Source organism: Stegodyphus dumicola, chromosome X1 (genome assembly GCF_044657685.1).
Source record: "Stegodyphus dumicola isolate Sdum_Otavi_A_Nest chromosome X1, ASM4465768v1".
In the NCBI taxonomy this organism is placed as follows: domain Eukaryota; kingdom Metazoa; phylum Arthropoda; class Arachnida; order Araneae; family Eresidae; genus Stegodyphus; species Stegodyphus dumicola.
In genome coordinates, this window is record NC_140780.1 from 94,122,726 (window position 1) to 94,139,655 (window position 16,930).

At 32.1% G+C, this 16,930-nt stretch overlaps 1 protein-coding gene across 3 annotated transcripts in view; it reads right to left on the bottom strand.

Moving 5' to 3' along the window:
- Positions 1-16,930, bottom strand: part of LOC118193236 (uncharacterized) — a 144,393-nt gene that overhangs the window by 21,097 nt on the left and 106,366 nt on the right. For all 3 annotated transcript variants that reach the window (XM_085808613.1, XM_085808612.1, XM_085808614.1), the window contains exons 7-8: positions 13,793-13,929; positions 570-727 (exon numbers count right to left, since the gene is read on the bottom strand). In XM_085808613.1, the coding sequence (XP_085664739.1) occupies positions 570-727; positions 13,793-13,929 (295 nt within the window). The remainder of the gene's footprint in view (positions 1-569; positions 728-13,792; positions 13,930-16,930) is intronic.

Sequence of the window (16,930 nt, forward strand, 5' to 3'; positions counted from 1 at the left end):
AATTTAATCAGGAAAATTATGCTTAAAAACACTAGGGGAGTCAAAAGGAGTTTGTACAATTTAAGTTCCATTAGTTCCATTAATTTCATTCATTGCTGCAAAAAAATTTCCTTAGTAAAGTCCCAAAACACAAGTGTGGGAAATTTCATGACCTACTAGATATGATGAAATACCGTAAGAATTGTGATCTATCAGCAGCAATAATTTTAATATATAACCAATTTTTAAATGCTTATAAAGTTGTTCAAAATTCTGTTAAATATTAACTTTGAAGTCGTGTATCTGCTTCAAGTATGAAAGAAGTGAAATACTTTAAAATAAGCAAATCTATGCATCTTAGTCCAGAAAAAGTTTTTAAAGCACGAAAAAGATTAACTTCAGTCTAATACATCCCATTTTTTAGACAGGAAGGTAAAATATAAAAAGAAAATATACAGATATTATTACAAGGGGAACCACCAACACAACTTTTATAGTAAAATGATTCAGAACTTTAATATAGATAACGTAAGTGACATATTTAATGCATACACATTTTCATAAATTAGAAATGAAAGAAGGAAACATACTAGCAATGCTTTTTAAATTCTCTTTCATACTATTATTTTGATTACACTTTTTCAGTCTACTTAATCTATTATCTGTTTCCCGTAAACTATAAAAACTTGGTCCTTTCTCCAAAGAGCCCTCCTCATGAGTTTTCTGAGAAAACGCTCCCATTTGGCGCCTACATTATAAGAGGAAAAAACTCTTTTAATATGCATACAAAATTTAATTCCTGATATAAGGAAATGCAAATTATTTTAATTTGAATAATAATGAATATGAAACAATGTTTATTATATCAACAAATGCTTTGATATGGCAAAACTTCTATTAGTTAAGCAAATAAGTCACTTAAACCCTTGACATACAATGATGTCCGAGAGATGCCATTGATTTCATGTGCCACTGTGGACTTTGACATCTCCGAGATGTCAAGAACTGTCTTCAGCGAATGCCGCACAGTATATTATTGTTATACAGCAATGTAAATTTGAAAATAAGATGTTCTGTTTCTAAGCTTGCACATGAGTGCCTAAATTAAATGGGTATTCTTTGGACACATATTTTATTTGTATGTCAAGGGGGTTAAGCAATGGCCTGACTCATTTACGACAATAATTACAAAGGTTATTCACATATTAAAGGAAGAGCACAGTTACTCTTCTACCACATTACAGACATTAAACATTTATGAACACTTCATCAATGAAATTTCAGCTATACATCTGACATAATTCTCAGGTACAGTTGATCTGTTGTTGTAAGATAACTCTCAACTAATTGAGATAAATGTCTGAAGGAAAAAGGTTACACTTATTCTGGTACCTATGTGACCAAATTAGTGCTGCCAAACCTAATCTGAGACTGACAGCTTTTCGTCTCCATGGAGAAAAGTCATACATAAATTCGAGTCATTTTAAGTAATACTGCACAAATAAAATTTGAATATACTAATTTGTTGTTATTCTAATGCAGTCATGTGATAATAAAACCAATTGTTCAAAGGTGATTTATGAAACAGATCTCACAAATAAGATTCAAAATTTGGAATGTGTTATAAATATAATAAATCACTTTCCTAGAGAAGCTCAAATGAAGCTTTAATTGACTAAAATTGCACATAAAACAATTGTTACATTGTAAGAACATTATTTAAACTAACAATGACTGTTGGCATTCAATGTAGTATAATTTTAGTGCTGCCAACAATGTTAAATATTATACCACAGAATGGCACAAATTTCTGCTTTACCATGTATTAGAAAGTGCAGTCATGGTTGGAATTCAGTGAGCAAGTGCATCTTTTCAGAGAGTTCAATGCACTGAAAGTTTAGTGAAGCTACTTTTAAAACACGTGAAAATCATTTTTAATGATCGCTCCATCACATCACAATTTGGAATAAATACAAAGTCTTTTTCTCTCGTTCATGCCATAGTTATCAATGACACCTTTAGGATTACTGAAACTAAATTACTTTTTACTGACTAATGACTACTGCAATTCAAAGTACATCTATTGTAATTTTGAAAGGATAATGGATCTTATAACAATAGATTGTTTTGAAATCTTGTGGTCAGTTTATTATATTCTGGATATATTATAATATACAGATCTTGTTCCACTCTGGAATTTGAAATGATGTCATCTTACTTATGCTGCAAATAATACTTTTCTTCAAATCTTAATGTATTAGAGACTGCTATAAGCTAATAAAGTATGTATAATTTCATCATTTACAACTCAAAAACATTTTCCGGTCACAATAGACAAATTGCAGGAGAAAAAGAGTGGAGAAATTTCAAACGGAAAAATATGAGACTTGCAATGGTATGGTGATTCTGGTGACATAAAAAAGGAAACACCGAACGTAACTTTGCATGCTCCTGTTATGCATTTTGGACATCAGAGATCAAGGATGTCCCCACTGTGATGGCTGCATCTAGGTTTTTGCACAATGCCTATAAATCCACGACTTATCACTAGCTATCACAGTGAGTTATGATCTGTATATGCCAGCAGGTCTTGCACAACTTTCAGAGATCTACTTCAATTCTGCCATTAGTAGTTGTGGCAAAAATTTTGTAAATGATCACATCTTTTATGGACACAATTAACTACACTGATTCAAACCTCTTCAGCAAATATGAGCTAATGCCTCATTCACATAAAATAAAAGCATGATGTACTGATTAATCTCATTTAGACATAAAAAATATGCGATACTTTATACCATTGACCAAAAAGGTTTTCTCCAATTATGCACACAGCTCTAAGTGGCATAACCACATTTATCTTGATCATGAGATCACTAAACTTTACAAATGAATTTTCGTGAAGTTATTTTATCACATTTACCATTATGAGTTAGAAAATAAGGGAAAAAATCAATTTGATGGTGATTATGCATAATTACCAGTTATATATAATCACTGGATGAATCACATTTAAACTGCAAATAGATACTGCTAGGCCATATCAACTATTAAGCTTCTGCCCAAATTTTGAACAATACTGGGTGAAAAAGGGAACAATACAAGAATCTCCCACTATTAACCCCTACCACCATCCTCTCAAGAGGACTATCCTCTTCCTATCCAAGGTAAGCCAAAGATTACCCTGTATTTTGAGTGTACCCTTGTCAGACACTATAGACTTACAAACATCCATGGATCAGATATCTGATCAATTGGTAAGGGCATCAGCACCACCTATTACCAATAGTATTTTGAACACACAAGAAATGTTTCCAAATACACATTTCAAAATCCCTTTAGGTTGCAACATATTGTCATAATGGATTTCACAGCCAGCTGATGCGATCAATAGCATTTTTGACTTCGCATCCCACAGGCTGAGGGATCAAAACCTACTGGCAAAACAGAAGCTGTTTCCACTTCATATGCTCTAAGCATCTGTAGCAAATGTATATAATCAGGTGAAAAGTACGTACTATCATGCTTAAAGAATTAAACTTTTTTTAAATGAACTCTAGATAGTTAAATTTAGCAGAAAGTTTTCCTCCCACCTTTTGACACTATTATCTTGAACAGATGGGTTTTATGTATATGTATATATATATATATATAATTCTATGTTCTGTATTTTGAAAAAACAATTCTTAAATCTGTTTTAGATGCTGAACTAAAATGTAAATACTAATATCAGATGTTAAAAATTTTTTCTTTACTATTTTAATATTTAAAAAAAATGAATGGTAGTCTTCCAGGTGTTAAATTGGAAGTAAAAATTTCTGGAAAGCAAAAAGAGTAATTCCAGGTGTTAAATTGGAACTACTCTTTTTTGCTTTCCAGAAATGGGTCTTGTGTGGATGATTTAAAAAGCTATAAAAAGCCAGAGAGAACATTTCAGCTCAGTTGTTTACTTAGCTGCAGTAATTATTGTTGATTAGATTAGCTTTCACTGTGCTGTAGATTACATTCTATTTAACATTTTAGTAAAGTATAGTTACTGATTACATTGTGTGATACTGTACGACAGGGTTTCGTACACATTTCTGCACATGGAAATTAAGTACTTTTAAGGACCATTAATGAAAACAAATTAAGGATCTATCAGCAAATGGGGGCTGAATAAATTCAATTAAATTTCAATCAACTTATGCCTGAACTCCGTTTTTGTAATAACCTTCTAAGAATAAAATAGATCCGTAAGTAGGATGCATTCTTATTAAACATAATTTTAAAAACATAACTATAAAAAAATTGAGAATAAAATCCACTTTATAAAATTTATCAGGTAGCATTAAATATTTTACACGTTGGACATATTTGAAAGAAGATTTGGGACATTTTATTTACGTTTTACAAATGGTTAGCTTTATGTTGATTTTTCCTTTTATGTCTCATTTTGCCACATACTTAGTCTAGAGGTTTAGTAAACAGCAGGTAGATTTTATGTCAAATGGCATAGGTTAAAATCAGAAATAAAATCATAATCAGCATTATTTGTAACAGAAGATTGGCTGTTATCCGTGCTGCTGCTTGCCTACAGAGAGATATGTTGATCAGGATAAACCTGAAAGCCTGATGTAGTTTTGAAAGTTAGTTGTGCTCCATCTGTCTGACACAGTTAGTATTATAGCTTCATGTAGTTCTCAGCATTGTAACCTAGTTAATATATTTTAAGGTTCCAATAAGCCACTAATGCACCAGAGGTGATACGTTGTTTTGTATTATATTAAGTGCCATAGATGCAAAGAATAAGTTTTACATTAATTTTTACATCTTGTGACCACAGTAAGAATTAATGAAGGGCAATAATTTGCTTTAACATGCAGAGATAACTTTTAAAGGTAAGTGGTTAGTTACAAATAATTAAATTAGGCAGTTAAATACCCTTAATCATTACAGATTTACATGACCACTATTAAATTTTATTTATTTTTTTAAGAACATTTGTTGAAAAAGCACTATTAAAATCACTATCTAATAACATTTCACAGTTTAAAAAGCATGCAATTTTAAATTGTCTGTTTTAAATCAATGTCATATTCTGATAATTCTAAGACATGCGAAAAATTCTTACCATGAAATAATTAAAAGGAATTTTTTAAAAATTAATTATATAGCTATTTTGCTTTTGCTATGAACTGTTTTTTTGCAAACCGTGCTTTATAGCATTTATTACTTTTATATTTCAGATTCAAAATACTATATAATAAGTCAAAAAATGGAAAGTAATGCCACTTTAAGATATAATAGCAAAAGAAAATAAAAAAGTTTTATTTTAATGTTATTCCTTAAATGTAATTTAAATATATTTCCATTAAAATCGTAAAAACAACCTTCTATATAGCATAAGTATAATGAAACACTCAATCGATTTTGAGGGCAGCTAAAGGTCCCTCCTCATCAGGAGAAAGAAATACCTAGAAAGAAGAAAATAAAGGAGAAGGAATCTCAGAAACACATGGTCCTTATCAGCACTGGCCGCCTACTTTTACTGAGCCAGGCTATCTGATCAAGCATAAAGGACAAGAAAAATTAGCGAAGTTAAAATAGGGAGCGAGGGGCAAATGCACCTTCACGCTCAAAATCTGAACTTCAAATAATGGAAAGCAACCACTGAACGGATTTTTATACCCTCTGGTAGTACCAAACGCGAGGAGGTAATGCCATCTATCGGCAAAAATAACTGAATTAAGATAGTAGAATTTTAAAGGCATTAGGAAGGACTGGATTGGACTTCAAATCATTACCTAAACCTGCTAAATCTTTGTGAATGTGAAAAGCCTCAAGAAAATCCCATTCACCTATGGAAGAAGCCTTTTGGATAATTTTTGCAGACCCAAAGTCAAAATTATGGTTAAATGTCCAACTATGATACGCTATTGAAGACTTGTTAATTTTGCCTTTTCTTACATAAGATTCATGTTCCTTGATACGAAACTTCGCTCTTTTTGTTTGGCCAATATATCTTAAACCACACTGACACGATATACTATAAACTCCCCAAGAATTCAAGACAGAAACGCAATCTTTTAGAATCGAAGGGCGAATTTTATTAATAGGGGAGAAACCGACTTGAAAATTGAATTTCTGGAGAATCCGTGCAATTTTATAGCTAACAGAAGGATAAAATGGAAGCACGACAACGTCATTAATTCTAACAGTGGAATGTCTTCTTTGATGATCACGGGAGAAAATCCACGGTCAATCGCAACTGCTCTCAAATAATTAAGTTCATTGGTAAGCAAAGAATCAGAGGAACAAACTTTAAGCGCGCGGAATACATAATAGTAAAAAGAAGCCATTTTTTGCTTAACAGGGTGGCATGACTTGGCACGGGGTGAAAACAAACTGCAAAGGGTTTACGATATACAGTGGTGCTAAAATCAGTTTCATTGCGGATTGATTATAAGACATTTAACCATAATTTGACTTTGGGTCTGCAAAAATTATCCAAAAGGCTTCTTCCATAGGTGAATTGGATTTTCTTGAGGCTTTTCACATTCACAAAGATTTAGCAGGTTTAGTTAATGATTTGAAGTCCAATCCAGTCCTTCATAATGCCTTTAAAATTCTACTATCTTAATTCAGTTATTTTTGCCAATAGATGGCGTTACCTCCTCGCGTTTGGTACTACCAGAGGGTATATCCATTCAGTGGTTGCTTTCCATTATTTGAAGTTCAGATTTTGAGCGTGAAGCTGCATTTGCCCCTCGCTCCCTATTTTAACTTCGCTAATTTTTCTTGTCCTTTATGCTTGATCAGATAGCCTGGCTCAGTAAAAGTAGGCGGCCAGTGCAACTCTGATTAAAAATCCAGTTATAACCACGTGCAGTGCTGATAAGGACCATGTGTTTCTGAGATTCCTTCTCCCTTATTTTCTTCTTTCTAGGTATTTCTTTCTCCTGATGAGGAGGGACCTTTAGCTGCCCTCGAAATCGATTGAGTGTTTCATTATACTTACGCTATATACAAGGTTGTTTTTACGATTTTGATTGTCACATTAGCGTGTTTCTCTTCTAGTCTATATTTCCATTATTTTAGTTAAATTTATCTATGTTATAATGTTTAAAAAAAAAAAAAAGTTGAAAAATTACCAGATCTCCGAATTTAAAATTTTTGATAGAAATTAATCTTAAAATCGACAAATTTAGAGCCATTTAATAAAAGAATTTACATCTCCAAAAGCAGATAGTTGCTTAATTGCTCTTCACTAGAAAAAAATGAAATAATTTTGATATGCTTATGTTTGACTCCTTGCTCAGAAACTCCAGTAACCCACCCTTTATATTACAAATAGAAACAAATTATAACCCATGAACCCATTCAAAAGATAATCATATTTGTCAGTAAATTGTCAAAAATATTCCTCCATAATGATAATTCACACTCAAAACAGCAGTCGTAAAAATAAAACAAATTTCAGATGATTAAAATTAAGGACTTTCTGCTGATTTTGGCCAAAATTAAGGACTTTAAAGGAGCAAAAATCGATTCTAAAAAAACCTTAAGACTCAAGGACCGTATGAGCCCTGTACGAATATCTCAGAGGAAAATTCAAGCTTTGTTATATTTCTTGTAATGAAAATAAATTTTATTAATTGTTTTAATTGAACTTGCACATTCAATCCCATTACGGACCCGTACGTACACAACAATATAGATATATTTCAATGAGCAATTTTCTATAAATAATAATAAAACTACTGAAGAAACAGTTTTAAAATAATTGCTTGTGTGATATTAAATTAATATTAAAAATTATCAGAAACAAATTTTAATTCTCTAAACTTTACTCATTATAATCCTGCATTTGTCAATATATCCATTCAGTTTGTCAATATATTCTGTCAATATATCCATTCAGTTTGTCAATATATTCTGGTTTGAATGAACTTCTACATGTAGCATAACCAAAATTAAACCTTCATACACTTGAATTATATATAAACTCCAAAACTTTTAACATTTAAGACCTTACCGCACAAACACACTGGCTTCCAGAAGTAAAGCATGGAATGGTAAAACCAAGGAAAATGGAAAAGTAAAGGTTTGATTAACACTGAATTTTGTACATGAAAGTAGCAAATATGGGTATAGATGAAATAAAACTAGCATCACATACAAAAGAAGAAAACAGTATTTAATTTTCGTAAATAATATGATGCCACATTTGGGCCATTAACCAAGTTGATGTTTAAAGCTAAAAACAAGCACACACAAACAAACAAACAAAAAAAAAACTTGCATTAATAACCTATGTGACCATCCAGGATATCTACACAACTTTACAGCAAATGCCGATACGTTTAATGAGTTAATCAACCATCCCAGCAACAGCCATTCCTCCATTAGAGCAATTTCCAAATGTGCAGAGACAGCAGGCCCAAGGGCATAACAAAGATTTTTAATGGTATTAAAGTTGAGGAATAACGAAAGCCACTCTATACGAGAAATGTCTTCTCTTTCCAGGTATTCGCGAATGATGTTGGCTTGATAGGGATGAGCATTATTGCCCATACAGGAAATCGGGACAAGCTGCCACTGAGCAGATTTTCACAATGGCATGCAGGACTTTATCCTGATGCCATGCAGCTGTCACTGTGCAAAAGAGGGCAATATCCCATTGAAATTCGAGCCCACTCCGCATGTGTCGTTTTCGTTACTATGTTTATCTCATTTCACAGCAAATCTACGCTCGTGTGAATAGGACATTGCGCCAATCACAGATAGTCCAACTGAAATATTGTCACCACCACTTTAACTTTTTAAAGCCGGTGGTACAACTGTTGTATCAGCATTTCCTTCCTGTTTTAGAGTAACCACCCATCTTTAGAGGAGTGGTCCACCTTTGCCATTCAAAGCAGTCACTGGCTACACTCCGCTTCTCATCAGTTCTGCTACATTTGGGTGAACACAAGTTTCATCTAACACTTGAAAACCAAATAGATGCCATCTCTCTCTAAATATCAGAGCACAGTCTCATGAATTTATTTTGTACCATTCACTATTTTTTTTTTTTTTTTTGTCAAACAGAAGATTTCACAGTTTAAATAAAAAGATACATGAGAAGATACTTTATGAAAAATTTGTCATAAACAATTTTCTTCATTCTGCTTTGAAAATATTCCTGGATAATCATTTTGATCACTGTGATGATGAAAAAAAAAAAAAAAAAAAAAAAAAAAAAAAAAAAAAAACTGAGATTTACTACAATGTAAATGTAAATACCCAATTTGCCCTCTCTTTTGAAAATATGAAAGATTTTTTTAAAGTAGTTGACAAAATTTAATATGTAGAACATATGTACATCTATCTCAAAACTTAAAATCAAGCAAAATTCAGCCTTATATATATAAGGATATAACAATGGTTCTAGAAGAAAATTGCCTATGATAGCACACTGACACAGAATTCTTCTCAAACTATTCTGAAAATTACTTTTGATGAATTTTTTTTACAATCTTAAAACATAGATGAAAATCATCTTTAGCAAATATTAAAATGAAGCCTTACTCCCTGTCTAAAGGACACCATGAAAATGCAAAGATTAAAAAAATTATCTCATCAGATTGCAGACATCAGTCTATCACTGCATATATAAAACTGATTGCATGTATAGGTATTTCAAAATTATTTTTCACTGCTAATGTACATAAAAGCCAGTTTTACCCAGAAAATATTCTCTAAAGGTCTAACACTTTTGGCAAACGGCTCACCAGCAGCCGAGCAGTAAAGTCGCTGCACAATGGAAATTCAACCTGAGATCGAATAGTGGGAAACGGGCTCGCTGTGCATGGTTGGTTTTTCTCATGCTCAACATGGATGCTAGCTAGTTTCCCTTAAAAAGTTATCCATGAAGGCATCCATCCCTATAGGCAGTTAGCCTAGAGTTGCTTTACCTTAACCAATTAACCTAATCTAGCCTTTGGCCAATACTCCAATGAAATATTTGTTAAATAATCAAACAACCAACACATCTCATTTTTTTATATACGTAGGTCAGTCAGAAAGTTTGTTGCACTACTGTGTAAATATGTTCCATCTAAGACTACTTGGATGACACTGTGTGGCAACACTTCAGACATGTACCTTTAACGCATGACGTAGCGGCTTCCCTGAGGCAAGTTTAGTTTTTCTGATAATCAGTCGCAAGCATGTCTCGACAGCTGCAAACAGAATCCAAATTGGAAATGCATGCAGTGATTCGTTTTTTTGTCGGCAAAAAGGTGAAACTGGACTGAAATTTATGGGCAGTTGCATGAAGTGTATGGTGAAAATGCAATGTCATATCAAGCTATCACAAAATGGTGCAACATGTTTGAGAATGGACGTACAGATACTGACGACGCTGAGCGCGAGGAAAGATGATCAACTGCAACAAATTCAGAAATCACTGCTCATGTGAATGAATGCATTGATGCGAACAGACGCATAACGATAGACAAAAATCTTAAATGAACTGAATATTTCTCATGGAAGTGTGCAGAAAATTATTGCCGATCACCTTAAATTTCGTAAAGTTTGTGCTCGATGGGTGCTTTGTCTATTGACAGAGGAACATAAAGGAAAGCATTTTGAAAGTGCATTTGCATTTCCGCAACGTTACCAAAAAGAAGGAAATGAGTTTTGGGACAAATTTGTGACTGGAGATGAAACTTGGACTCACCACTTCTGACCTGAAACGAAACGCACTTAGCTCGAGTGGAAACATTGCAATTCCCCGACACAAACATAGTGACAAACTGTTCCATGTGCAGGAAAGGTTATGTTGACGCTGTTTTTCATCAGAGAAGGCGTGGTGCATACAGAGTTCATGCCGAATTCTGCCACAATTAATGCATCTTCTTATTGTGAAACACTAAAATGATTGCGACAATCACTTAAAAATTGACGGCGAGGTAAACTGTTCAACGACATTATGCTCCTGCATGACAATGCAAAACCACACTCAGCAAAAACAAACGTGTGACCTTCTTAAAAATTTTAGGTGGGAAGTGTGGAATCACCTCCTGACTTCCATGTGTTTGGTCCCATGTAACAAGAGCTTTCAAAGCAATGGTACCATTCAGATGCTGAAGTGAAAGCCGCAGCCCAACAATGGTTACCGGACATTGCACAGGATTTCTTTGCAGAAGGCATCGGAAAACTTGTACCATGCCTTGACAAATGCTTGAATAATGGAGGTAATTACGTTGAAAAGTAGATTTTGAATGGAACTTTAAGATATAAATAAAGTTCTTGTAAAATTTTGCTTCTGTTTTGTTTTCTTAGGCAGTGCAACTAACTTTTTGACTGACCCTCGTATAAATAACAAAACTAAGATTAAAAAAAAGGTTTACTTTATCAAGGACGTATTTACTATTTTGACAACTTCTACTCTCATTTCCTAATTTCTAATAAAAATATGAGGATATAAATGGAGTGTAAAAAATAAAGTCATAAAATTCCTTAAATGATTACCTGTTCAGAAACAGTAAATGTTCAATAAACATCTACATACATTCTGCACATTTGGTCTAAATAAATAATAAAGCTTAGTTTAAATTAAATCAAAATAAACATCTAAAAAATTGCAAACATAGCAACCCATTCTAGATTACTGAACAGCATCTAACAAAGCGGAGGGGACAAATAACTACTCTAATGACTTTTTTTCATTAGTGAACAGTAAAGAAGGGGGAGAAGTATTTTTGGATTGCAGAGCCATAGCTAGGGTTTTCAGTGCCCAGGAACAACTGAAGATTTTATGCCGCTTTTTGTATGCCAAGAATAGAAAAAATTTCATAAGATCAGTTTGGCATCCCCTGGATGGTTGCATCCGGTGACAGATGTCCCCCCCTTGAACTACCCTAGCTATGCCATTGTTGGATTGCACCATTTTAGAAATAACATTATGATAATTTCAGCCTGGTTTTAGGAGGTTAATCTTACCCCTCTGGACTGGCCAGTTAATAAAAGAAAGACACTTGGTACCAGGTCATACAGTACCTTCATGTGAAGCCTTCAGCACACAGTACCGACAGAAATTGTCTTACCAACTTACACTGCAATCATAGATATAACAGTTGTGGAAGGTCACTCTTCGATTCCACTTGGGTAATTTTGTAATATACTTAAGATTTACAGAAGGGGTGATATGCGTTGGTTGACTGGGTGTAGGTCACCAGACAATGTAATTTGACTTGTTAGTAATTGTTTTCATATTTGAGAAATGACCAAATGATCAATGCTGAAGAAAAATGTAACATCTATGATTAACTGTTTGCTTAAATGCATCTAACAGCATGCTAGTGCACACTACCTGCTGTTCATCTTTTTTAGCCACAGAAATATGATTTTTCTCAAAAATTATTTGACAAAAGTTATTAATGCTTCTTAAAAGCATTTAAATGAACTTCCTCAAACCCTTCAAAATACTGCTATCTTCAGAGACTGCTTAATTACCATACGTTTAGAGAGTCAGTCCTGAGTGGTTATAATACACGATATATGTATACTGCCACCTGTATTTGTAGTGATATCCAGCCACTAAAATTTAACTCTACTAATATGCTCTGCATGTTTAACTTTTGGAAGCTAGTGTACTTATGTAGCAAACGATTGTCTAAGATTACAGTTTCATAACATGAGTTTCCTTCTTTTGTCTTGAATTGCATATATAAAAATGATGATAATAAATGAATATTTGCAGCATTTTATACTCCCCTTAATGCTATTGTAACAATAAATATATTTTTTTTATTTCTGAAGTAGTTCATCACATACATTATATTTATGTGCAATATAAGGTGTTTCAACGAATTTTACCTAAAGAGAGTTATTGATTGTTTCTTGAATTAATTTTTATTCATATATCTATACATTATTTTTACTGAAATTCTACAAATATTTATCATTCTTTGACTAATATATCACTACTGACAAAGAGATTTTTGAGAACAAAAAAATTTAACTGACAGTCAGTACGAATTCTTGATGTGGCGTATAAAAGACAAAAGAACTTGACAACTGAAGAGGAAATTATGTCCATCTATAAAACTGAAAAGAAAACATTAGTGAAAAAAAAAGAGAGAAACAGCTCTTTGAAAGAAATGTTTGATAAATCAAATAAAAAAATATAGAGGATTTATTTATTTTTTTAAAATTTTGATTCATTTAAGATCATAAATGTTTCATTATTTCATATTTAATTTTATTATTTCTACATGCCATTTTACCGGATTTAAACAGGAGCCTTAAATCCAGAGGCATCTAAAATTGCAGAAATCCTGGACTTAGATCTTGGGACTTTATACAGTTCTATCTTTAATATACCACTCCATTTTTTTCAGTCTCCAGATAATGTAGTAACACGAGAAATGAAGATCAGTATACTCAAAGCCCTCCAAGTTTATTATAAGCATTAATCAAATATTTGTTATAAATAATTTTTTCAGCACTTTTGTAGAGGCACTATATATATAAATGCATGGTAAGATAAGGCTATAGAAGTCAAAGACCCAACTTGCCAAATATAGTTAGTTTATTAAGTGAACAAAATTAATATCTCATTATTAAGTCTGCTCTTTTCATGAATTAGCATCCTTAACTGAAAAACTATCCTTTCACTATATTTGATTTTGCAGCCAAAAATACACACTAACGTAGGACCAGAAATTAAGACTACAGAAATAAAACTGCATTAATAAAATCAGCTGTTCCAGTGCGAAAATATTCATAAGAAGTAATTCAATGAACAGAATTTTAAAAAATGGAAAGCATTGAAAATTCATACCTTTCACATGTTTCACATTCACAAAGTGAATTCTTATCACCAAAGAAGTTTTCTCCATAGAAACACGTTATCTCATCTCCAATATCAATATCTCGAAGCACCTCTACACAAGCACTATCTCTGCCAGTTGATACTAACTAAAAGATATATGAATAATTATTCCAAAAAATTATGTTTATCAACAAATTATATCAGCAATCAAAATGCATTTTTATATACTTAAACCTGAATCAAAAGTTTGTGGTAGTTAAAAAAGTTACAGCATGAAGCATTTTTACAACTTTGAAAGCATATCCATAATGGAAAGGGAAAACTACATAATATTTGACTATTAAAAGATATAAATATAAAAAAAAATAGTTATTTAATTTTAAATTACATTTGTGTGTTATAAAATTATATATATGTGTGTGTGTGTGTGTGTGTGTGTGTGTGTGTGTGTGTCTCTGTGTTCTATTATCTAAAATAGTGGAGCTGCCAACATCGAGATCTGAAAAACCAGGTTTTCATGTTTTATGGTGATGCCATTTCAAAGAACTCCAAACTGACTGAAATTCACAATGACTCAGGTTACTGAACTATTTGTAATACATTTCAGATGTAAAATGTATTAGCATTTAGTCAGATATTTTAAACCTTTATGCTCTTTGGCTAATTCTATTTTGTAATTTTCTTACTTTTATACTGACAAATCCTGAATAGGGAAGAAAATATTTTATTTATTGAAGTACCTCTTAAATATAATGAATTATTAATTAGTCCACATAATATTTATCTAGATAAACTTAGTAACTTTCTATATAATGAAGTGAAATAAATACAAATATTAACTAATTAAACATTGAAGTTCTTGTCCAGGCTTTCTTATCTTATCTAATCATTATTTCCTATCTTGTTCATTTGCGGTTTTGCAGCTGAAGATGATGGTTCGGTAAAACCATCGAAACTAGTCCTGTGAAAATTTTGTGAATATAACGCTGATTTTTGTTGTTTGACTTCTGGATTAGTATTGAGTTGAATCTTCATATAAAAATCTATATGTGGCTGTAGCAGATTAAAAGAACTCGGATAAAATGATATTTAATGAGGTCAATAAAATATAGTTCAGATGAAAGAAAATTTAGCATGAAAATTATTCTGAAAATCACTAGGGATGGAGGAATACAATTTGCACAATTTTTTAAAATTTCATTTATTGGTAGAAAACTCTTCCTTTCATAACGTCTAAGACTATGAAACCAGGTGATGCGATTATAAACTGAGACAGTTGGCAGCTATAAAATACAAATAATCTATTTGTCAGTTATTCACAAGTTATGGATGCATATATTTATAAATAGCATGCTTAGCAAGTTTGATAATTAAGATGGCTACAGTCATTGTTTTGACTTGAAATCTAACTTTGGTTAATATCCAATTCATTTTACTTTACAAACACAGATTAATGCGACTATTTACATGTAGAGTTTAGTATAATGATCAAATGAACCGTACATCTTAACGAAAAATATTCAATATTTTAGTAACGTAACTAAAGTGCTGATTACTTAAAATGAGAATTTTTCGATCACAACATTCCAAAATAAAACTGGTTGCCAGATCCATACATAAGAAAATTACAAAACAAACAGGAAATGCAAAACTTAATAGGAGTGGCAACAGTCATTTTGACAGGTTTAGATTTACTTTAGAGAGCTATGTTTTCATTTATGGGTTCAGGTTGGAAGGTCTGAGTTTTGATAGCATTATGGGAAAAAACAGGAATTTTTAAAACAATCTCTTTAAAATATTATTGTATAAATAAGTAATATACAACATGAAAGATAAATTTCTCAAAAACTGCCACGAGAGGGAGGTATTTTCTTGATTTTAATGGCAAAATGCTTCAGGTACTTTATACCTGGATTTATGTACTTTTAAATACATTGCTTTAATTTTTTTGACATATTTCAAGATGCATATATATATACACATTCTTATAGATATGGAAAATATTCTAATATATGCATACTTGCCAACCTATGACACTAAAAAAATCAGATTTTTCACAATGTTAAAAAGACTTTTTAAATGATAAAAATACAGTTTTTAATAATGAATTAACTTTAAATAGTAACTAATTCTTAAATGCAAGCAACACAAAAATACATTAAACATAAAAAAACATTTTCATTATTTGCATCCACATTGCGAAATCGAAAAAGCGCAAATACAGCCGGTACACATCGCAAATTTATTACATTTCCTTGAGGAAATAATGGAAGGAAAGTCAACTGTGCACGATTTTTGAAATGTACACGAGTATTTCATGTTTCTCGCAGACATAACAAAAGATTATAATTTCTAAAACTATTTCCCGAAGACACGTGCACTCACACAACTCGGGACAAATTGAACGAAATAACTAAAGAACATCCAAATAACAGCTTGCCTCGTCCTCATTGGCTAATATATGCCAGCTGACACGCAGTGGAGTTCGATGCCCATTGGAGAACGACGTTTCTGGGATACGTATAATGCTCTCACTCACAAAGCAGAAGTTATCTGATTCACAAGGTTTTGTTTTAGATATAATCTAGAGGAAATTCAATTGCTTTCAGACGTCCAAAATCACTTTTTTTTTTTTGGTTCATATAATAAAGTATTAAGCCAAGTTCCATAAAAATCATGAGAAATCTTAAGAATAAGAAAAAATCGGGAGAAATATATTGTGAATCGGGTTGGCGGGAGATCGGTCGAAAATAGGGAGTCTCCCGCTTAAATAGGGAGAGTTGGCAACTCTGTATATGGCTTTGCTGGTCAGAGTGTTAAATGAATATTTCATGTGACAAATAAAGACAAAGTTTTTAAAAAATAACAAATATAATTCAGTGGTAGATGAATGTAAGATTTTTTTTTTAAAAGCCTACGCTCATTCTTTTTCACCTTCCCTATTAGCTAATTAAATAGTTACCCCGCCAGGAAAAAAGAAAACTAATCAAAGCATCACACGGTTCCAAAATTCTCATCATCAACAGATTCCTTTAATTGGTTACTGAATATAATTGAACAAATCATTACCAAATGACTGAATATTTTATGAAATTGCATTCTGTCCTTTGTAGGGAACAGCTGAAGTTAGATTTTTTAGACAGAAAG